The sequence below is a fragment of the Ascaphus truei genome, chromosome 4 (assembly GCF_040206685.1).
Source record: "Ascaphus truei isolate aAscTru1 chromosome 4, aAscTru1.hap1, whole genome shotgun sequence".
Taxonomy (NCBI): Eukaryota; Metazoa; Chordata; class Amphibia; order Anura; family Ascaphidae; genus Ascaphus; species Ascaphus truei.
In genome coordinates this window covers 188,291,382-188,308,574 of record NC_134486.1, presented here as the reverse complement: position 1 = coordinate 188,308,574, position 17,193 = coordinate 188,291,382, and the positions used below count along the sequence as shown (strand labels likewise).

General features: G+C 38.4%; 2 protein-coding genes across 7 annotated transcripts in view; one reads left to right on the top strand and one right to left on the bottom strand.

The window, feature by feature from the left end:
* PDE10A (phosphodiesterase 10A) overlaps positions 1-17,193 on the bottom strand; it is a 938,782-nt gene that overhangs the window by 121,390 nt on the left and 800,199 nt on the right. For all 6 annotated transcript variants that reach the window (XM_075596713.1, XM_075596710.1, XM_075596711.1 and 3 more), the window contains one exon: positions 16,474-16,646. In XM_075596713.1, coding sequence (XP_075452828.1) covers positions 16,474-16,646 — 173 coding nt within the window. The remainder of the gene's footprint in view (positions 1-16,473; positions 16,647-17,193) is intronic.
* On the top strand, positions 2,494-13,155 carry LOC142491859 (uncharacterized). The gene is made up of 3 exons (XM_075594676.1): positions 2,494-2,567; positions 2,931-3,746; positions 13,145-13,155. Exons 1-3 carry the CDS (start codon positions 2,519-2,521, stop codon positions 13,153-13,155), a joined length of 876 nt encoding a protein of 291 aa, XP_075450791.1. The 5' UTR covers positions 2,494-2,518.

Below are 17,193 nucleotides of genomic sequence, written 5' to 3'. Positions count from 1 at the left end.
GTGTTGCTGGGAGTGGGAGTGCTGTTGTTGGGAGTGGGAGTGCTGTTGTTGGGAGTGGGAGTGCTGTTGCTGTGAGTGGGAGTGCTGGTGCTGGGAGTGCTGGTGCTAGGAGTGTGAGTGCTGGTGCTAGGAGTGTGAGTGCTGGTGCTAGGAGTGGGAGTGCTGGTGCTAGGAGTGGGAGTGCTGGTGCTGGGAGTGCTGCTGGTGGCGCAGTTGCTGATGGGGTGTCTGGTGGTGGCGTGCTTGCTGGTGGCCAGCTTTTGGAGGCTCTTCCATTGGAAGAAGGAGAGTCCAGTCAGCACCAGCCAAGCTCTGACCCTAAACCTGCTCGGAAAAAACGTGTGGAGAAGCCACGTAATCCTCGCTTCAATGACCAGGAAAATAGGGCTCTTGTCACTGGCATTCTGGAGCACTATGACAGTCTCTATGGACATTTAGTAGGTAAGTGTAACTTTACATTTATTATTCAAATACATGTGATCCTAGGTCATCTGAGTTTTGTTCATATGCAAATATGGGTACACAATATCTTTCTATGTTCATTAGTGTGGAAACACAGCTTTTTATCATGCCTTACAAGGACAAATAAACACAGGCGGTCAATTTGCCAGAACTGCATACAATATGAATGCAACCTTGCTTACATGTATAGGTTTAGTAGTGAATGCTCATGTGCTGCACATATTACACATAAAACAGCATGTTTGCTATCTCTTGGAACAGCTAGCAGTGTAGGAAACTGGTGCTTATATTATTATTAATTTACCTCATATCTTTTATATGTTTTTCAAGGGCGGACAAGTGCAGCAAGCAAAAAAGAAATGTGGGACACAATAGTCATTGGTGTCAATGCCTGTGGGAATAGTGTCAGGGACAAGTATCATTGTCGGAAAAGATTTGATGATATTAGGTCCAAATTGAAAAAGAAAATACAAGACCAACGCGTGCATGCTACTGGCACTGGAGGTGGGCCCACACCACAACGTCTCATATTGACTCCATTGGAGGAGCTGCTTCGGCCAAAATTACTTACCGTCGTCGTGGAAGGCTTGGCTGGTGACCGTGACATTGGAATTTATCCGTCACAATTTCCAGCAGGTGATAAATATTACTGTACTAGGCGTGTCGTTGCTTACAGTTATTTTGCATATTTACACTGCTTTTTATACTGTCTTCACAATATAAGCATACCTGCATCTATATATGTATATGTCTGATTCTGTATATATATATCTCAAAATAGACATATATGTAGTAGTCCTACTAAAAGCAGTAACTAATATAGCACGTGCCATTGCGTGCTCATTTACATGTGAATTCCCAAAATGCATAGCTGCAGTGGAAGCAATTGATGGTGGGCGAAGATGGGGAACAACAGGGTAGTACACATGTGTAACACATGTTCATGAGAAATTATTAGTAGCTACAGGTACAGAACAGAAATATGTATCATATTATTGTGTATTTTATTGATTTTACTCCGACAAACATGACATTACTGCCTATTTTAAGCATGCATCAAAGAAATTGCATGTAACGGCCTACAAACATCACTGGCACTAACACATCTATAGTTGCTTATGAAAAGGTCCATTTTTGCTTTATGTCATATACAGATAGCATAATGAGGCACACGTATCATATGTTATGTCATTGTTTTCATAACTTAAACACTGCAGATGACTACTTAGCTCATCTACCATTGTGTTAAAGCAGCTGCAATTAATATCTCATCACAGCATACACTTCAACAGAGGGGGTGGGGTTCAGCACACACACTAATTACAGCCTCATTTCACGGTCAACTTAGTTCACACCATTTGCACCTGTTTCAAGTCATTGAAAGGTGTGGCTGATTAGGCTTTTTGGGGAAGGGAATACCTTTCTTACAACCTGAATAGCACAACTGAAGTTAATCACACTCATTTGAAAGCTTAACTCTAGCTACTAAATGCCCCAACAACTCATTACTTATCAAAGCGTACGTCACACATTAGTTCACTCATATCTATAGTTGAACTACTATGAAAGACACATTATCACACACTGCATGTGTTGTCTTGTTGAGTCACAGCCACATTCAGGTGTGCCACATCTTCGATTAATGTACCACACATATCCTCTACCAAAAACAACACTTTTTGCAATATGACCACCTTCATGATAACCATTGTGAATGGTCATCTCATGATAGTTATGTACATTATGATACTGATATCACTACACAACATATGATTTTTATGTACTCATTTAATCTATTTATCCTCACGCATTACTGCAGAAACATAGTATGTTGTATGTTAGGGAACTCAAAAATTCTAAGTACACAGGCATGTACAGTGTTATTAAAACTATTTATGTTCACTTTCACACACATTTTCGGTTAAGGAACTGATGTTGTTAGTTAATCATAAATACAGAACATACAATAAGTGTTTGTTCAATATTTACACATGTAAATGTAAAACTTATGTTATTGTTATATATAGTTGCCCCTGGAGGACATGTGTCACCTGAGATGGAACAAGTGTCTTCACCTGGGTCAGCCAGCTCAACACTACTAGAAGGTGAGTGTATCATTTGCTGGCCATATAATATGTGCTCTTCTATATGTTATGTTGTCATGTGCATTATTTGTTTTGCACATCTTCTTTAAATAGGATTACTTAGTGTCAGTGAAAATTAAGTGTAAGGCAACATGTATTGTGTTAGTGATGTTAATTATCATGTAGGACTTCTGAGTTTAGAGCAACTTTTCATTCATTCATATTTCATACTGAGTCCAAACATTATTCGTAAGTCAAGGTAGTTTTTAATGAGGTTATAAAACGTATGCTAACATGTTAGGTGTTACTTAGGACACAGTACAATTACATAGTAACACAGCATACATTAACATGCCATTTAATAATGTGTACATTTCTTTTTAGAACATCATGGTGATGAGGATGATGAGTATGATGAGGATGACGCCACAGAAGAGACTGAAATACAATCATGTGACCATGAAGAGGTGCCAATAGAAACTGTTGTACCGCCAAATCGTCCATCAACTTCCACATACGATGCAATTGTAGCTTCAGAGGGAAAAATAGTGGACGCAGAAAATCGTCGCCATTCAGACATGATGACAGTGCTGGAAAGGATGATTGGACTGCAGGAAGAAACAGTATCACAATTGGCACATCTCCACAGAGTCTTCATTGAAGTGCCTAAACAGTTGCAAAAAATCAACACCTCATTCGAAGCATTAGTTGTTCAGCAAACACAAGCTAATTACTGGAGAATGACTAATGTACCACAATTCAACACCTCCCAGCCAGGATCTGTTCATGCAGGTCAGTTTTCACCACATTCATCTGATATTCATTCACCAGGCCCAAATGTTACCGGTCAAGTAGCAGACATTGCTGTGCAGGTTCCTGATGACATCCTACCGCTGCCATCTGTACAAATTCAGCAGCAGACACCTACAAAGGAGGCGACAAAAACAAAACAAGACACACATGAAACAGACCAACCATCACTTGTGCAGTGTCTACCAACTTGCTCACATGTGTCACTGGGCACAAGCCCTGTCCGTGAACAGTCACTACCCAAAAGCCCTGTAGGTGAGTCGCTGCCCAAAAGCCCTGTAGGTGAATCGCTGCCCAAAAGCCCTGTAGGTGAATCGCTGCCCAAAAGCCCTGTAGGTGAATCACTGCCCAAAAGCCCTGTAGGTGAGTCACTGGCCACAAGCCCTGTAGGTGAGTCACTGGCCACAAGCCCCGTAGGTGAACAGTCACTGGCCACAAGCCCTGCCCGTGAAGTGCCAGAGGCCACTCAAAGTGGCTCTGTTGTGCCTAAAGTTGGTGGCAAAAGAAAAAGGAAAATTCAAGAGACAACAAGCAGGCCTGTTACTCGCTCGCAAAAGGAACAAAAAAAATAAATGTTATAATTCAGAAAATATGTCTTTGGCCTTGTTTTGTTGACTTCAGATTATCTAATTACTATTGTATGTATGCTGAAGACTGTGTTGTTTCCAAACTTTCAACTATGTTCTTGTACACGTGAAGTTTTGGAAATGTTAACACTCATAATTAATTGTGTTATAAATATTTATGTTGTAATCGTCTGTTCAGTAATGGTCCACCAGGAGCCAGTTGCTAAGTTTAGAGAAGCTGCCATTGACTTTGCAGCAAAACATTGCATTTGGGTGTGTTAATTGATGTAAGAATTGCATATGCATATTAGTCACATGCAATTATTAAAACACCTAAGTAAGTGCAAACATCTTTCTTGTACGTGTACAGCAGGATTATGTGTAAATTATTACTTACCTTTGCCTTGCTTGGCCATTGTAATTTTGTCCTTTAATCAGTTGTGTGTTCGTTTCTATAACATCTCAGAATGTATAATAATATATATACACACACACACACACACACACACACACACACACTGAGTGAGTGTGAGTGTGAGTGTGTGAGTGTGTATATATATATGTATATGTGTATATATATATATATATATATATATGTATATGTGTATATATATATATATATATATATATATATATATATATGTGTATATATGTATATATATATATATATATATATATATATATATATATATATATATATATATATATATATAGTACTATATAAACTGGTATACACAAACTAATACACTTCATGCTTCCTTGTGAAAACACTATTTTAATAATACAGGCCTAATGTTTGAGAAATATCCTAAGTATGAGACTCTAACAGTATTGTGCTTAAACAAATGTTTATTACTTAATTCAATCATGTTTCTCACCATTTAAATAGGTTTCATACAAGGTATACTTAATGCCATCAATGTTGTGTGTACTCCTGCAATATAAAAAAAAATAAAATATTATATATAAATATATATATATTTTTATAAGAGATATATTTATATATATATATATATATATATATATATATATATATATATATATATATATATATACACACGTATTTAAACTCATGCAGACAGGGAGTTAACCAGACTTTCACATACACACAGAAATGTAAGCGGGGAAAAAACATTTCTTTTTGCAGGTGTGTTTTTACTGATATGCCTGGCTAAGAAATATTTTCACACACTGGTCTTTGTTAGTTTTCAAAAAAACACTATGTGAACGCATTCACAGTCTAGGGATGTTTTTCACAAACGAGATAAAAGAAGGAGAAATGTTTCTCCCACAGTCCCATATCACGAACCACAACTGTTAACCCAATTAGACAAACAAATCCAATTGGCGTTTGAAATAAGGAGTCAAAGTAGTTACTTTTGTTGACCTTGACAAGGAAAAACAGGAGTTTGTTAGCCATTCAGCACATTCATTTTGATGAGCAAATAACACAGACCTGCACACAGCTTTTGTGCTACTCAGACATGGCTGATGAATTCGTTAACAATATTAATCCCCTTTTAGGGTATAAGTACATGATCTGTGAAGCCATCTTGAACAGTCGCGGACAGAAAGCAAGCACACGCCAAATCGATGATTTCATTCGAGCAAAATATCCTTATTACCAAGACCGTAAGCATGCACGGAATTTTAATTCCTCAATAAGATTCACTTTATCAAGTAATGACTTTTTTGAACGTGACCAGGATAAGCTACAACACACCTATGGTTTCTGGAAGATTGCCCCGGAAAAACAATTTATCCTGAAAGACGGCACTTATATTGTCGTGAAAGGCATATTTATTCCTAATGGCAATAGCAATGTATCCGCTACTACTGATCCGTTTGAATCGATACGTGCTGCAATATCTGCAGCCTCCATTCCTGAAACCCACATTGTACAAGAACAAAAGTACTATGATTATGTACCAAGCCTTTCAGCTGAAATTGCATTGGAATGGGAACCGGAAGAAATGAACCTACCTCCCGACCAATTATTTGAAGAAAGCAGTGGCGATTCCTATGAGCGCATCCTGGAGGAGATATGTGCCATACTGGATTCAGCGGTTGGGTTAAGCGTGGATGAAAATGGCTTGCATTTCTGGAGCGACCAGTTGCAGCCAGGCGAAGAATTAATTCTAGAAGAATGGTAAATATAACAATCGTTATGCGTTGACTCTGCGTTTAAATTTTTTTTTTTTTTGTAACCACCATTTTCACTTTCAATAGGTGGATACAGCGTAACATTGCAGACTGCATAACATGTAGCGATCACAAACAAATTGTTTCCTAATACAATATAGTAGGACCTGAAAGAGTAGTACACATTGCTGACGGAATAAATATACGTACTTTCCTATCCCTTTAAACATATTAGCAACATTTTACCATTACTCTAACACATACCTGTTTTGTTATCATGCAACATCTACAACATTGAAAACCGGGTCCACCACGTATGACGTGGGACCCTTGTCATGGGCCAAGGCGTCCTTAAAAAGGATTAGTGATGTAAGTCCCGCCCCCAAGCGACGTGCGCGCCTCAAAGCCTATTGGCTGTCATGTTTTGTTATAGTAACGGTAACTGCAGTGTGTGATGCGTGCGGCTCAGTGTTTGTAGGCGTACCCTGGGCGTTAGCCGAATGTTAATTGAGTGGGAGGAGTGTTAGCGTGCGTTTCACGCTGGCTTAACATGACGTCACACGTATTGCATTTGCGCATTGTGTTATCGGCCGTGCTTTCTGTTCAAACACGTCTGTTTAAAAAGAATACAGATGTACTCGTTTAGAACGAATGTAGTTTCGTCTTCATTGTATTTGAAATAAAGATGTTATGTTTACTGGTATTTTCAACATGTATTGAACGCACAACGTACGCTTTGTTTTGCGCATGCGCTAACAGTTAGTGGAGCCAAGCGTGAAGTGCGTGCGCACACAAAGATGTGCGCGCACATCTTTCAGTATACAGGCAACGTTCACTTCTTATACATAGTTATGCCTGCTACAAATTTAAAGAAACATTACATACTGATGAACAGTTTTACTTCTAACATATAAGTGACTGACGTGTGTATCTACACAATCATATAGAGCTGCGTAACGCGTTGTCACGGATGCATATCTAGTAAGGTGCCATCTTTGACCATCATGTGTTTGCTGTATTTCAGAGATGTCGGGGAAGATACAATCGGATCAATGTATGATTTCAGAAGAGTCTACCTTTATATGAGATGATTGTGAGGAGGAGCCACCGACTACTATACTACATATGGAACTAATTTTATATTGCTTGCAGCGCTTATTAACAAACAATTAAAAATGTGATACCCTTATGCCTATATTGCATAAGCACTTAATTAACATAATGATGTTGCAAAAGAGTGCCTCATGAATTTTTATTGAGTGTTCTTTAATGACTACTAACATTTTATGACATGGTGTGTTTTATATATAACAACCATTCCCACTCTGCTAACACATTTGTGTATTCTAATATGTAATGGAACGTATGACTGTCGAAACTATGTAACAATAATAATAATAATAATATGAGCATGTTCATGTATAGGGCTGCTAGTTGTACGCAGCGATTTACAGACACATGTTTCAGCCTGAGGTCCCTGGCCCGTGGAACGTACAAATGTTTTTTTGCCGCATGAGGCACAGGGAGATAAAGTGACTTGGCCAAGGTCACAAGGAGCCCACACCGGGAATTGAACCAGACTCCCCTGCTTCAAACTATCAGTGCCAGTGTGTGTCTTTACTCAGTGAGCCACTCCTTCTCCCAATGTAAAGGACACTTACAACCAAGTAGCCATTTATTTTTAAAATCTCTTGTTACATGGGTATGTAGATAAAATGGTTTGGGACTGTAGCAAATAATGTTAGTGGCCAGATGTTATGGTCCCCTCCAATGCATGATGTTCTGAATATGACATCACCATCATGTTATGAAGTACGTTTCTGTGTATATTTCATTAACCTAACTAACTATAGTTTACTGTGTTTATTAATCGTTTAGAAATACATAGTATAGTCAATATGATGATATAAGCTACCATAATAAAGCTGGTGTTATCATTTGTCGGTGTTATACATGGATCCTACACCAATTGATAGAGACACAAACAGTTGTCTTAAAAAGTGTGTCTATGCTAGTGATGAATGTGCTCCCGTAAGTAAACAAATAAGTACAGTTATCCCCTTTTCTCCAACCACCTCTATATTACATTAATGGAAATTATAAGGAAACATACATAAAATGTGATGAAATGTGAGTAATCATTTTGTAATACAATGCACATGAAAGCTCAAGAGTAGCTAAATGCATATACATGATACAGAAAGTACATATATGTAACATTTGTGTTTAAACCAATATGTTGGGTTTTTAGTTCCAATAATTATAGGAAGATTGAGGTAGCCACATCTTATGAGAGATGTCAGCAAATATACATACCATGATCAGTCATACTGGAGATATACCTATAATGCAAAGGAACAATATATAAATTGCAAACATTGACATGCCATCTTCAGTACCGTAAACAACACAGCAAAGTGTGTATTTGGTGTTAAATGTACAACACCATGTATATTTCATGACATTCAAAATGTAAATCAGCCTGGTGTACACATCATATGGATGTACATGTTACACTGCACCAATAACATTGTATGTAAGCATACTAGAAGCATGAATGATTATGGGCATAATATGTGTTTTGTCTTAGCATAAGGAATAACACAATGCTAAAATATTATTGCTTTGTTACCCAATTTGTATTCACATACACACAACTAAAGTACAATTGAAGAGGGATTATATAACCTGTGCAACAATAACATACCGGTGCCACATCCCTTTGTGCACACAGCAGAGAAAAGAAAGGTGTGCAACCCATATTCATCTGTGTCCTAACAGAAGGTTATATAAAGAAACATTATTGTTAATATAACATAATTAAACTATAAAAGTAGTACTAGGAACATATGAGTTTGTACTTACAAGAAAAAAATGAATTGATGAGATTCTGTCGTGTCTGGCCACCACTGGCTGTTTGTTCATTTTCAGCAGCTACATGGGTGGGATGCTCGTCTACCAAAGCCTCAGCTAGGTCTGACTGTACATTGTGCCTGAGTGCAACATTGTGCAAAATGCAACAGGCAAGGATAATATCAGACACTTTTTGAGGCTTGTATAGAAGAGCCCCACCAGTTCTGTCCAGACACCTAAACCTGGTCTTGAGTAGGCCAAATGTCCTCTCTATAACAGATCTTGTAGATATATGGGCTGCATTGTACCTGTCCTCTGCTTCAGTTTGAGGGTTTAGCACCGGAGTCAAGAGCCACGGCCTAATTCCGTATCCTGAGTCACCTATAATGAATGGAGCACACATAAGCTGACATTAGTGATCAAATTGTACAATGCCAACATTCCTAAATCAACATGTGTTTTGTGTTAGAACATGTAAATATGTACTCACCCAGCAGCCAACCAGGTTCAAAATGTCCCTCTTCGAACGCATGGAAGACTGAAGAGTTCCTCAGGATAGAGGAATCGTGACTGGAACCAGGGAACTTGGGTACCACATGCATTATCCTCATCGTGGCATCACATACCACCTGTACATTGAGTGAATGGTAGTGCTTCCGATTGCGGTACACATGCTCACTCTGACTAGGTGCAATCAAAGCAACATGTGTGCAATCGATTGCACCCAGCACAGATGGTATCCCTGCTATATTATAAAAGCCAGTCCTGACTTCCAGCCACTCTGTCGCCTCTGTAGGAAAATGAATATAATTCCTAGCGCGTCTATTGAGTGCATAGAGAAACTGGGTCAAGGCCCGCGAGAATGTAGATTGCGAGACCCCGCCCACTATGCCCACAGTTGTCTGGTATGACGCGGAAGCAAGATAATGTAATGAGCACAGCATTTTAACAAGCCCAGGGACTGCACGACCTCTGGCTGTGAAAAAATCTAAATCCCCCCTTATCTCCTCATAAAGAGCTAAGATTGCTGCTGAACTCAAACGATAGCGACTTACAATCTCCTCCTCACTCATCCCATCTAACAGGGTTCTCTCCCTGTACAGACGCGGACAAGGCACAAGTTGTCTCCTCTGTCTTCTCCTCTGATCTCCTGTCCCTCTACCTGTCCCTCGGCCTGTCCCTCTCCCTGTCCCTGTCGTATCCGCGTCACTGTCACTGTCCCTCGGTGTGTCCCTACCTTGCCCTATATCATTCTCTTGATCAGCAAGCATGTCATAGAAAAGAATGTTCCTGCGTCTCCTAAACATTCGCAACATTTTGAAATGAGTAGCTGTGAATGAGCAGGTAATGTGCGTCCTTTAAATAGGTATGTGATGATGTCAGGTGACATAGTAAAATGCAAGGTGTTACATTAACATAATAAAGTACTTCTGTGGCAAGCTGTGTGCACTTGTTGTTCTAAGTATTTGTTGTGTGTATTCTGCAGGGAATGATGATATTTGGCAATGATGTGACGTGAAGCTTTGTACAAAGATTGCTTGCAAATAAATAGTTGCATGTGCAATGCATGTAACACTTGTGAACGCAAGAGTCAGTCATGTAATGAGACAAAAAGGCTGAGATTGACGTGGGAAAAGTTTTGTGTAACATGTGTAATTATCCATGTTATTGTGACATGTTGGCAACAATGAATAGTCGTGTGCATATGCATGCATTTGTGTAAGGAGGATAGTTGGTATAGAATGAGTTTACAAGGTGTCCCAATGCTGAATTACTGTACATGTGTGTATAAGTTAGGTTGAAGTGCTTGTAATGCAACGGTTACAATGTAAACATGCAATGTGATTGAGCGTCCAATAAGTGACGTCATGAAAATAGGGAGGACCCAAAAGTATATGTAAACATGAGAAGACAGATGTACATGAACGTTTAAAGATGCGTGTCACATTACAAGCATTGTGTAATGTAAAGGAAGATGAATATACTGTGTATGAGTGACATGTGTGACATGTGTGACATCATGTAAATAATTGTCGCTGAGTTGAGTAAAATGTGTGATATGATGTGAGGTTCTCCTTTAAGAGTGTAGTATAGTATTTTCCCTTGCCACATCATCACATGATGAGTAATGTGACCCGCAAATGCTGAAAACATGTAAAAGTCGAATGTTATGCAAATAAGACACATCAGCTGTGACACAATGCAGGGAATGCCCCCACACTGTAATGCAAATCCCCCTTGTATTGTGAGCAATGAAACGTAAACAGTACTATACTGTTATACGTCCCCGCTCCATTGACTTCCATTGATGTACAGAAGATGTTTTTTTTCTAAGTGCCGTTCCGGCAGCCTTAGCGATCGTTCTCCCGTCCAAACTGCCAACTTTAGTTGGCGGGAGAAATCGGCCATAACATCTCAATTTCGTAGTGCCGATCAGCCCCGATAAGCTGTTTTTTTTTGTTGAATCCAGCCGATTTAAAAAAGTGGCGATCAGTGTCGAAAACAGGCTTATCGGCAGGCGACTGGCCATAACCAAATTATCGGCTCCGAAACCTGGCGATATGAAGCACTTATCGGCGCTTACTGAATCTCAAACCCAATTTTGGCTATAACATGGCCATATTTCCCTTATCAACGCTTACTGCATGAGGCCCTAAGTTCCGATTGTGTCAATACATGTTTAGAAATGTTGAGAATGTTAGTGTCCTCAATCCTTAGTATCTCATCTTTTTGGCTGGAGCCACCCACCAACTTATCCCTGGATCTTCTTCTGTATCTACGTCATTTTTTGACGATTGTCGTCCAGGTGTAGTAGCTGTATAGGTTTGGGATCTTCCTGGTAGCTGTACTTCTTCATTCGATGAAGCTCCAGATTCATTTCCTGAAAAGGATACACTAGGAGGAACATATTCGGTATCTGAAATATCTGATTCTGTATTTCTTCCCATATGTGAATCAGTTCTTGGTGTCTTCCTTAGTATAGATTTAGGTTTTGATGTTTTTTTATTGTAATTACTATTACTCTGGCTAGTACTGTAGTATTGGATGCATTTTTTCTAACCTGTGTTTTGCCCCATGTGGTTTTTGCCATAAATACACTTGATTTTTCTGATAGTCAACCTTGTCTTGTTTGTATTTGGTTTGCTTGGTAAACATACAGTAATGCTCTTTTCTAGCTCAACAATACGTTGGGCTAGTAGTTTGTCCATGTCCTTGAATCTTTCTATATGTGTGAAAGCTTTTAATTTTGTTTGTAAGTCAGTGACTTGTTTATGTGCAACAATTTTTTCTTTACTTTTGTGTTGTATTATCAATTCAATTAATTTAAAAGAACATTGGTCAAGAATAATATTCCACTGCTTTTCAAATTCCTGATTGTCAAATCCAAAGGAGGGTGCCTTTGTCATACGTAGTCCCCGTGGGATCCTCTTATTTAATTGATAATTTTTTAGTGAAATAATATCCCACCATATTCTTAAGTCTTGTGAAATAAACTTTTCCAAGCGAAAAAAATGATCTTTCAAGTCCTGTATATCTTCACAGACTGATTCTTGGACTTGTGCCTTTATGTCGGTTTGGATTTAAAAACATACACTAAAATCTATAGGAAGCAACATTCTTGGAACACTCTGTTGCATGCCTCCAGTTGCAAAGATTAAGAAAGAGATCCCACTAGAATCATGCACTCCACCTAAGTGATAATTTCACATTAACTGATAAGAGGTGGTGTTTGCCACCTCCACTAATAAGAGAATATTTATTTACATGATGAAACAAAATAAATAAAATCAAGACTCATAGTACTAACTATGTTGGTGATCTTGGTAGGTAAAGTAATCCTACCATGAATATTTGTAGCTCATGACTGTAAGAAAGTACCTATATATAAACACTTGGCTAAACTGGCAAATACACCTAAAGTTGCTACATATTATAAACAAAAGTGTACGTGTAATGAAGTGAGTATATACAAATTGTCAAATTAATTACACTAAGTGATAGTGACTAGTAAATGTGAATACATGTGAATACATAATTACAGTAGCTAAATTAGTATGTGCCACCTGATTGCCAGCTGTATAAATATCGATGCATATGTTCTTTAAAGATATTTATACAGCTGGCAATCAGGTGGCATTTTTTTTTTCTTGTTTGTGGTATTTACACATTGGATGATTTGCAACTAAATTTCATGTTGATACAATTAATTTGATTTTTCTGTATTAGATGTTCTGTAACTAGATAGATGATCCTCACTATACTATATGCGAACACTGATCATTATACAATAGAAATATTTGATATATGATAGGCTCCTCATTTTCCAATACTTGTTTAATGAGAAGGCAGAAATTTATCAAATATAAACATGTTTTTTACTCTTTATCAGTTGTATAATGTGAGTTCAGTAGCTTACTCATGTTTTTATCACTAACAGCAAAATAAATATAAATTATTTAATTAATCATATACACAGGATGCATTTGGTAACATCTTTCAGTGCTAATTAGACATCTGGTATACTCAACATATAAAACATATACAGGAACAGTCTCCTCACCGGTGAGGAGGAAAAGCAGCGGGCACCGCCGTGCAGCAATAAAGCGAAGGCTGGACTGTGCTATGAAATACTTTATTGATACATGGATAAAAAAGTGAAGGGATGGCACCCCCCGCGCCTATAACGCGTTTCACTCACGCTGGGGCTTTTTCAAAGAGTAACCATTACTTGCTGACACACTTCCTGATATACCGGCTGAAACCCGGAAGTGGCGTCACTCAACCAGTGTTTGCAGGATCTCCCGGTAATTGCATGAAGGGAGCCTACGCACCCGGTGAGTGACACCACAATCATGATAAGTCAGTAATGGAAGTGCGGACACTTAATGGCAATCAAATTGCCAATATAACAAAACATTAAAAACATTTGAACATTTCTGTTGATACTTATCAATATTCATATATACCTCTAAGGGAGGTAAGTTGGTAATGATGTAAAATACACAAACATGTTAAACCTCTATCTTGTTGGTATAAAGAACATTAAATAAATAAATAAAATATTGCATAAAAAATGCAACTTAAATAAGACCAAGTAATAACGGGGGAATGAAATATATGTTATATATATATATATATACTTTTGTTCATTTGGATAACTGCATGTATAATATATTCAAGTTGTTCCAACAATTGGTCAATCATAAATTCTGCTACATGCATCACAAGTGTTAAACAGAATAACTAAACAACATATCTGTATATTTGTAACACTTATTTTGTAACCTAGTTTTTTATATCTAAACATATACACCTGGGAATTGAATGACTTCCCACAACATAGCCAATATTGCTAGGTTACCTTTATTAGATGGTGATACTATTTCATGAACGCTACTGGACTCCATATATAACTACAATGATCTATATGTTTGCATTTTCTCTTTTTATATATATGGATTCTATCCTATTGTATATTACTCTGTAGGTTTAAGTAATCCAATGTAATTGTGATTTTAACTTCACTCATTGACAGGTGTCTTACACCCATTAAATTAGTATGTGGGAGGTTTAAATAGCTCCCTCCCACTGCTTACGTTACACTCCTTGAGAAAGGGCAGTCTATGCACGAAACGCGTGGGAGGAGGTTCCCCTATTTTTGTATGTCCTGAGTGACCCCCTTTTTTATGTAATTCAATAAAGCATTTAATTTTTTAATATTCTTCTGGTGAGTCTCAGTACCTTGGAACGGCTGCTGCATCGATCTTTTACTTCTTCTCTGCTGCCTTTGGATCGTGCCTGCACCGGGGAGTGACGTCACTACCCCTCTTGGCACACGTGACATGGGGAGAGAGAGTGAGAGCAACGGAGGATGGCATCATGGTGAGTACTAGCACACTCCATACCGATTCCCACAACACTGCATATTATGCAGCTGACACTTGAATTGTCACGGACTTGCTAGCAGTGATCTCTCCAACCCGCTCTCCCCTCCTTTATGCTCCTTCATCTCCATTTATGAAAAAAACAGGCTTTTGCCATAGGGTGGACAGCCTTTGTGCTTCACAGACAGCTTCTTCTACTTCTGGGGTTCATACCCAACATATCTCTTTAGCAGTGCAGAGCCTCCATCTATCCAGGAGATAAAGATGATCGTCCACGGCAGAACACACCACCTCTCCGCCCAGTAAGGTCACGCACCAGGCAGGAGGTATATAACAACAGGAACGGTTTATTCACTCTATACAGCATAGTTACACGGCAGGCTTCTGACCGATGCAGTAATCTCAGCTCTCACTGAATTATGATCCCTGGACCGTCACTATAGGCCAAGGGCACCTGCAGCCATCCTAGCTCTTCCCCACCTCCCTAGCAGAGGAAGAGGTATGGTCCACACTCACTCTCCCCCGCAAGGAAGAGCACATGGGAAGGCTCCAAGCTCAGGCTCCCAGTTGTGTGACCTGCCTTCCTCAGAGGGGGAAGGAACTCCTAACTTTAGGGCAGTCCTGCCCTTAAGTACAGCCAGGAGGTGGGCACCCGGTTGTCCCAGCTACAACAGGATGTAGCACCCTCTGTTGTCACTCAAGTGCAGTGCCAAAAGGAAGGGGGAAAACCACATACCAACTACTGGCAACCTGATTGTAGCCATCAGGTGACCTGGCTACATAATCATATATTTTGGTATGGCTTGCATCTGCTAATTAGTAAACCTGCTGAAGAGTTACTCCATTGTTTGTGTTTCAACTTATTCCTAAAATATTCTTTAACAATCTCGGTGACACCCTAATCCTAATTGTCCTAAACGCAAATGGCTACGGCTAAACGACCACGACCAACGGTCCCGCGACTGAGAGTCCCTTTCCAATTTGAAATTGCTTTAAGCATAGTGGTGTGAAAAAAGTCATACTTGCACTAACATGAGGAAAACAATGCATGTGACCAGTGGAGTAATATGTATTTTTTTTAAAACTATATTTAATACACTTCTCTGTGCACTATAAATAAGAATCTTCTCTGTGTATTGATTCATGTTTCAGGTATTGTTATGAACTTGGAACTGTATTGCTGCACAATTTCATACAGAACTTAACTCTCCTGGACTGTGACCTTGGAGTGGAATGTTAACACCAAGATGTCACCTTTCAATAAAAAATGTTTTTTAGTCAGTTCTGACTTGGGTCTAATATTTAATGTAGTATAATGGACCATTGACATTAACTAAACCCAGCAGAAAATTTTAAAGCTGTAGAATGGTTATACAAGCACTTTTTTTAAAGAAAAATACCTCCTAATTTGTTCACTTGGTCATTAAAAACAATACATTTGAAAACCCAAGTAACATATTATAGGAAGTAATCAGAACTATCTGGTGGTTTTAGAGTTTGTAAATGCAGTAGTCCGTTTCACTACAATAATAAATCTGTTTAAAAGGTGTAACTATATTAAAACAGAAATACAAAATTCCCATGCTACAGTTTCTGTTTTCAACTTGCACAAATATTATACTACATATAAAACATTTATAATACTTTACCTATATGAAAGTATTTCGTTACCTGTGTACTTGGTTATTAAAATTTAGTGCTCCTGTTTGATGAAGCTCTTCCAAATACTTTCTGTTTCCAAAATACAGTGCAAGGTCTGTGGCAATGATGGCTTTGCGGATTACCTCAAGCACCTGCTCATACTCATTGGAACTCAGGTTATTGAAGATATTGTGCCTTTCCAGCTATGTGAAAAAAGTAAACAGAAATAAAAAGCACAATGCCCTAAACTTTTCTCATTAAGGGTTTTATTCTATGTACACCAAAGTTGAAATACGAGCCATTTTTGGCTGAAAATCCCGATAGACTTCAGCGGTCGTTTTGGCGTATATATAATAATAACCATAAGTAACCGTGCCCCTTGAATATTCTATTTGTATTAAGTTTCCTTTGTTCTCTTGTGATACAATGGCATGGATTATTAAAGAGGTATATACAGTACATACTATAGATCCCCTGCTAAAAAAAAGTCCTACATGATTTGGTTGTTCGAAAATAAATAATGTATTAATGAATACAGTAGGATTAATAAAAGATATCCAAATGCTTTGTGAATCTTTCAAGATATTTGCATACTTGCAACGTGTTAATGAATATTTACATAATTTGTGTATCTATTTTGCCGCAAAAGGTCCCCATTTTTCTTAATTTACAAAAATATGAGCACAATATACTGTATAAGTGCTTAAAAGACAGCTGAGCATTCATTACTGCTGTTGTACATGGTGGATG

Bases quoted from the DNA above. Each gene is read 5' to 3' on its own strand.
- LOC142491859 (XM_075594676.1), top strand. From the start codon at position 2,519: ATGGAACAAGTGTCTTCACCTGGGTCAGCCAGCTCAACACTACTAGAA. The intron at 2,568-2,930 runs GTGAGTGTATCA...ATTTCTTTTTAG, and splicing joins CAGCTCAACACTACTAGAAG to AACATCATGGTGATGAGGAT.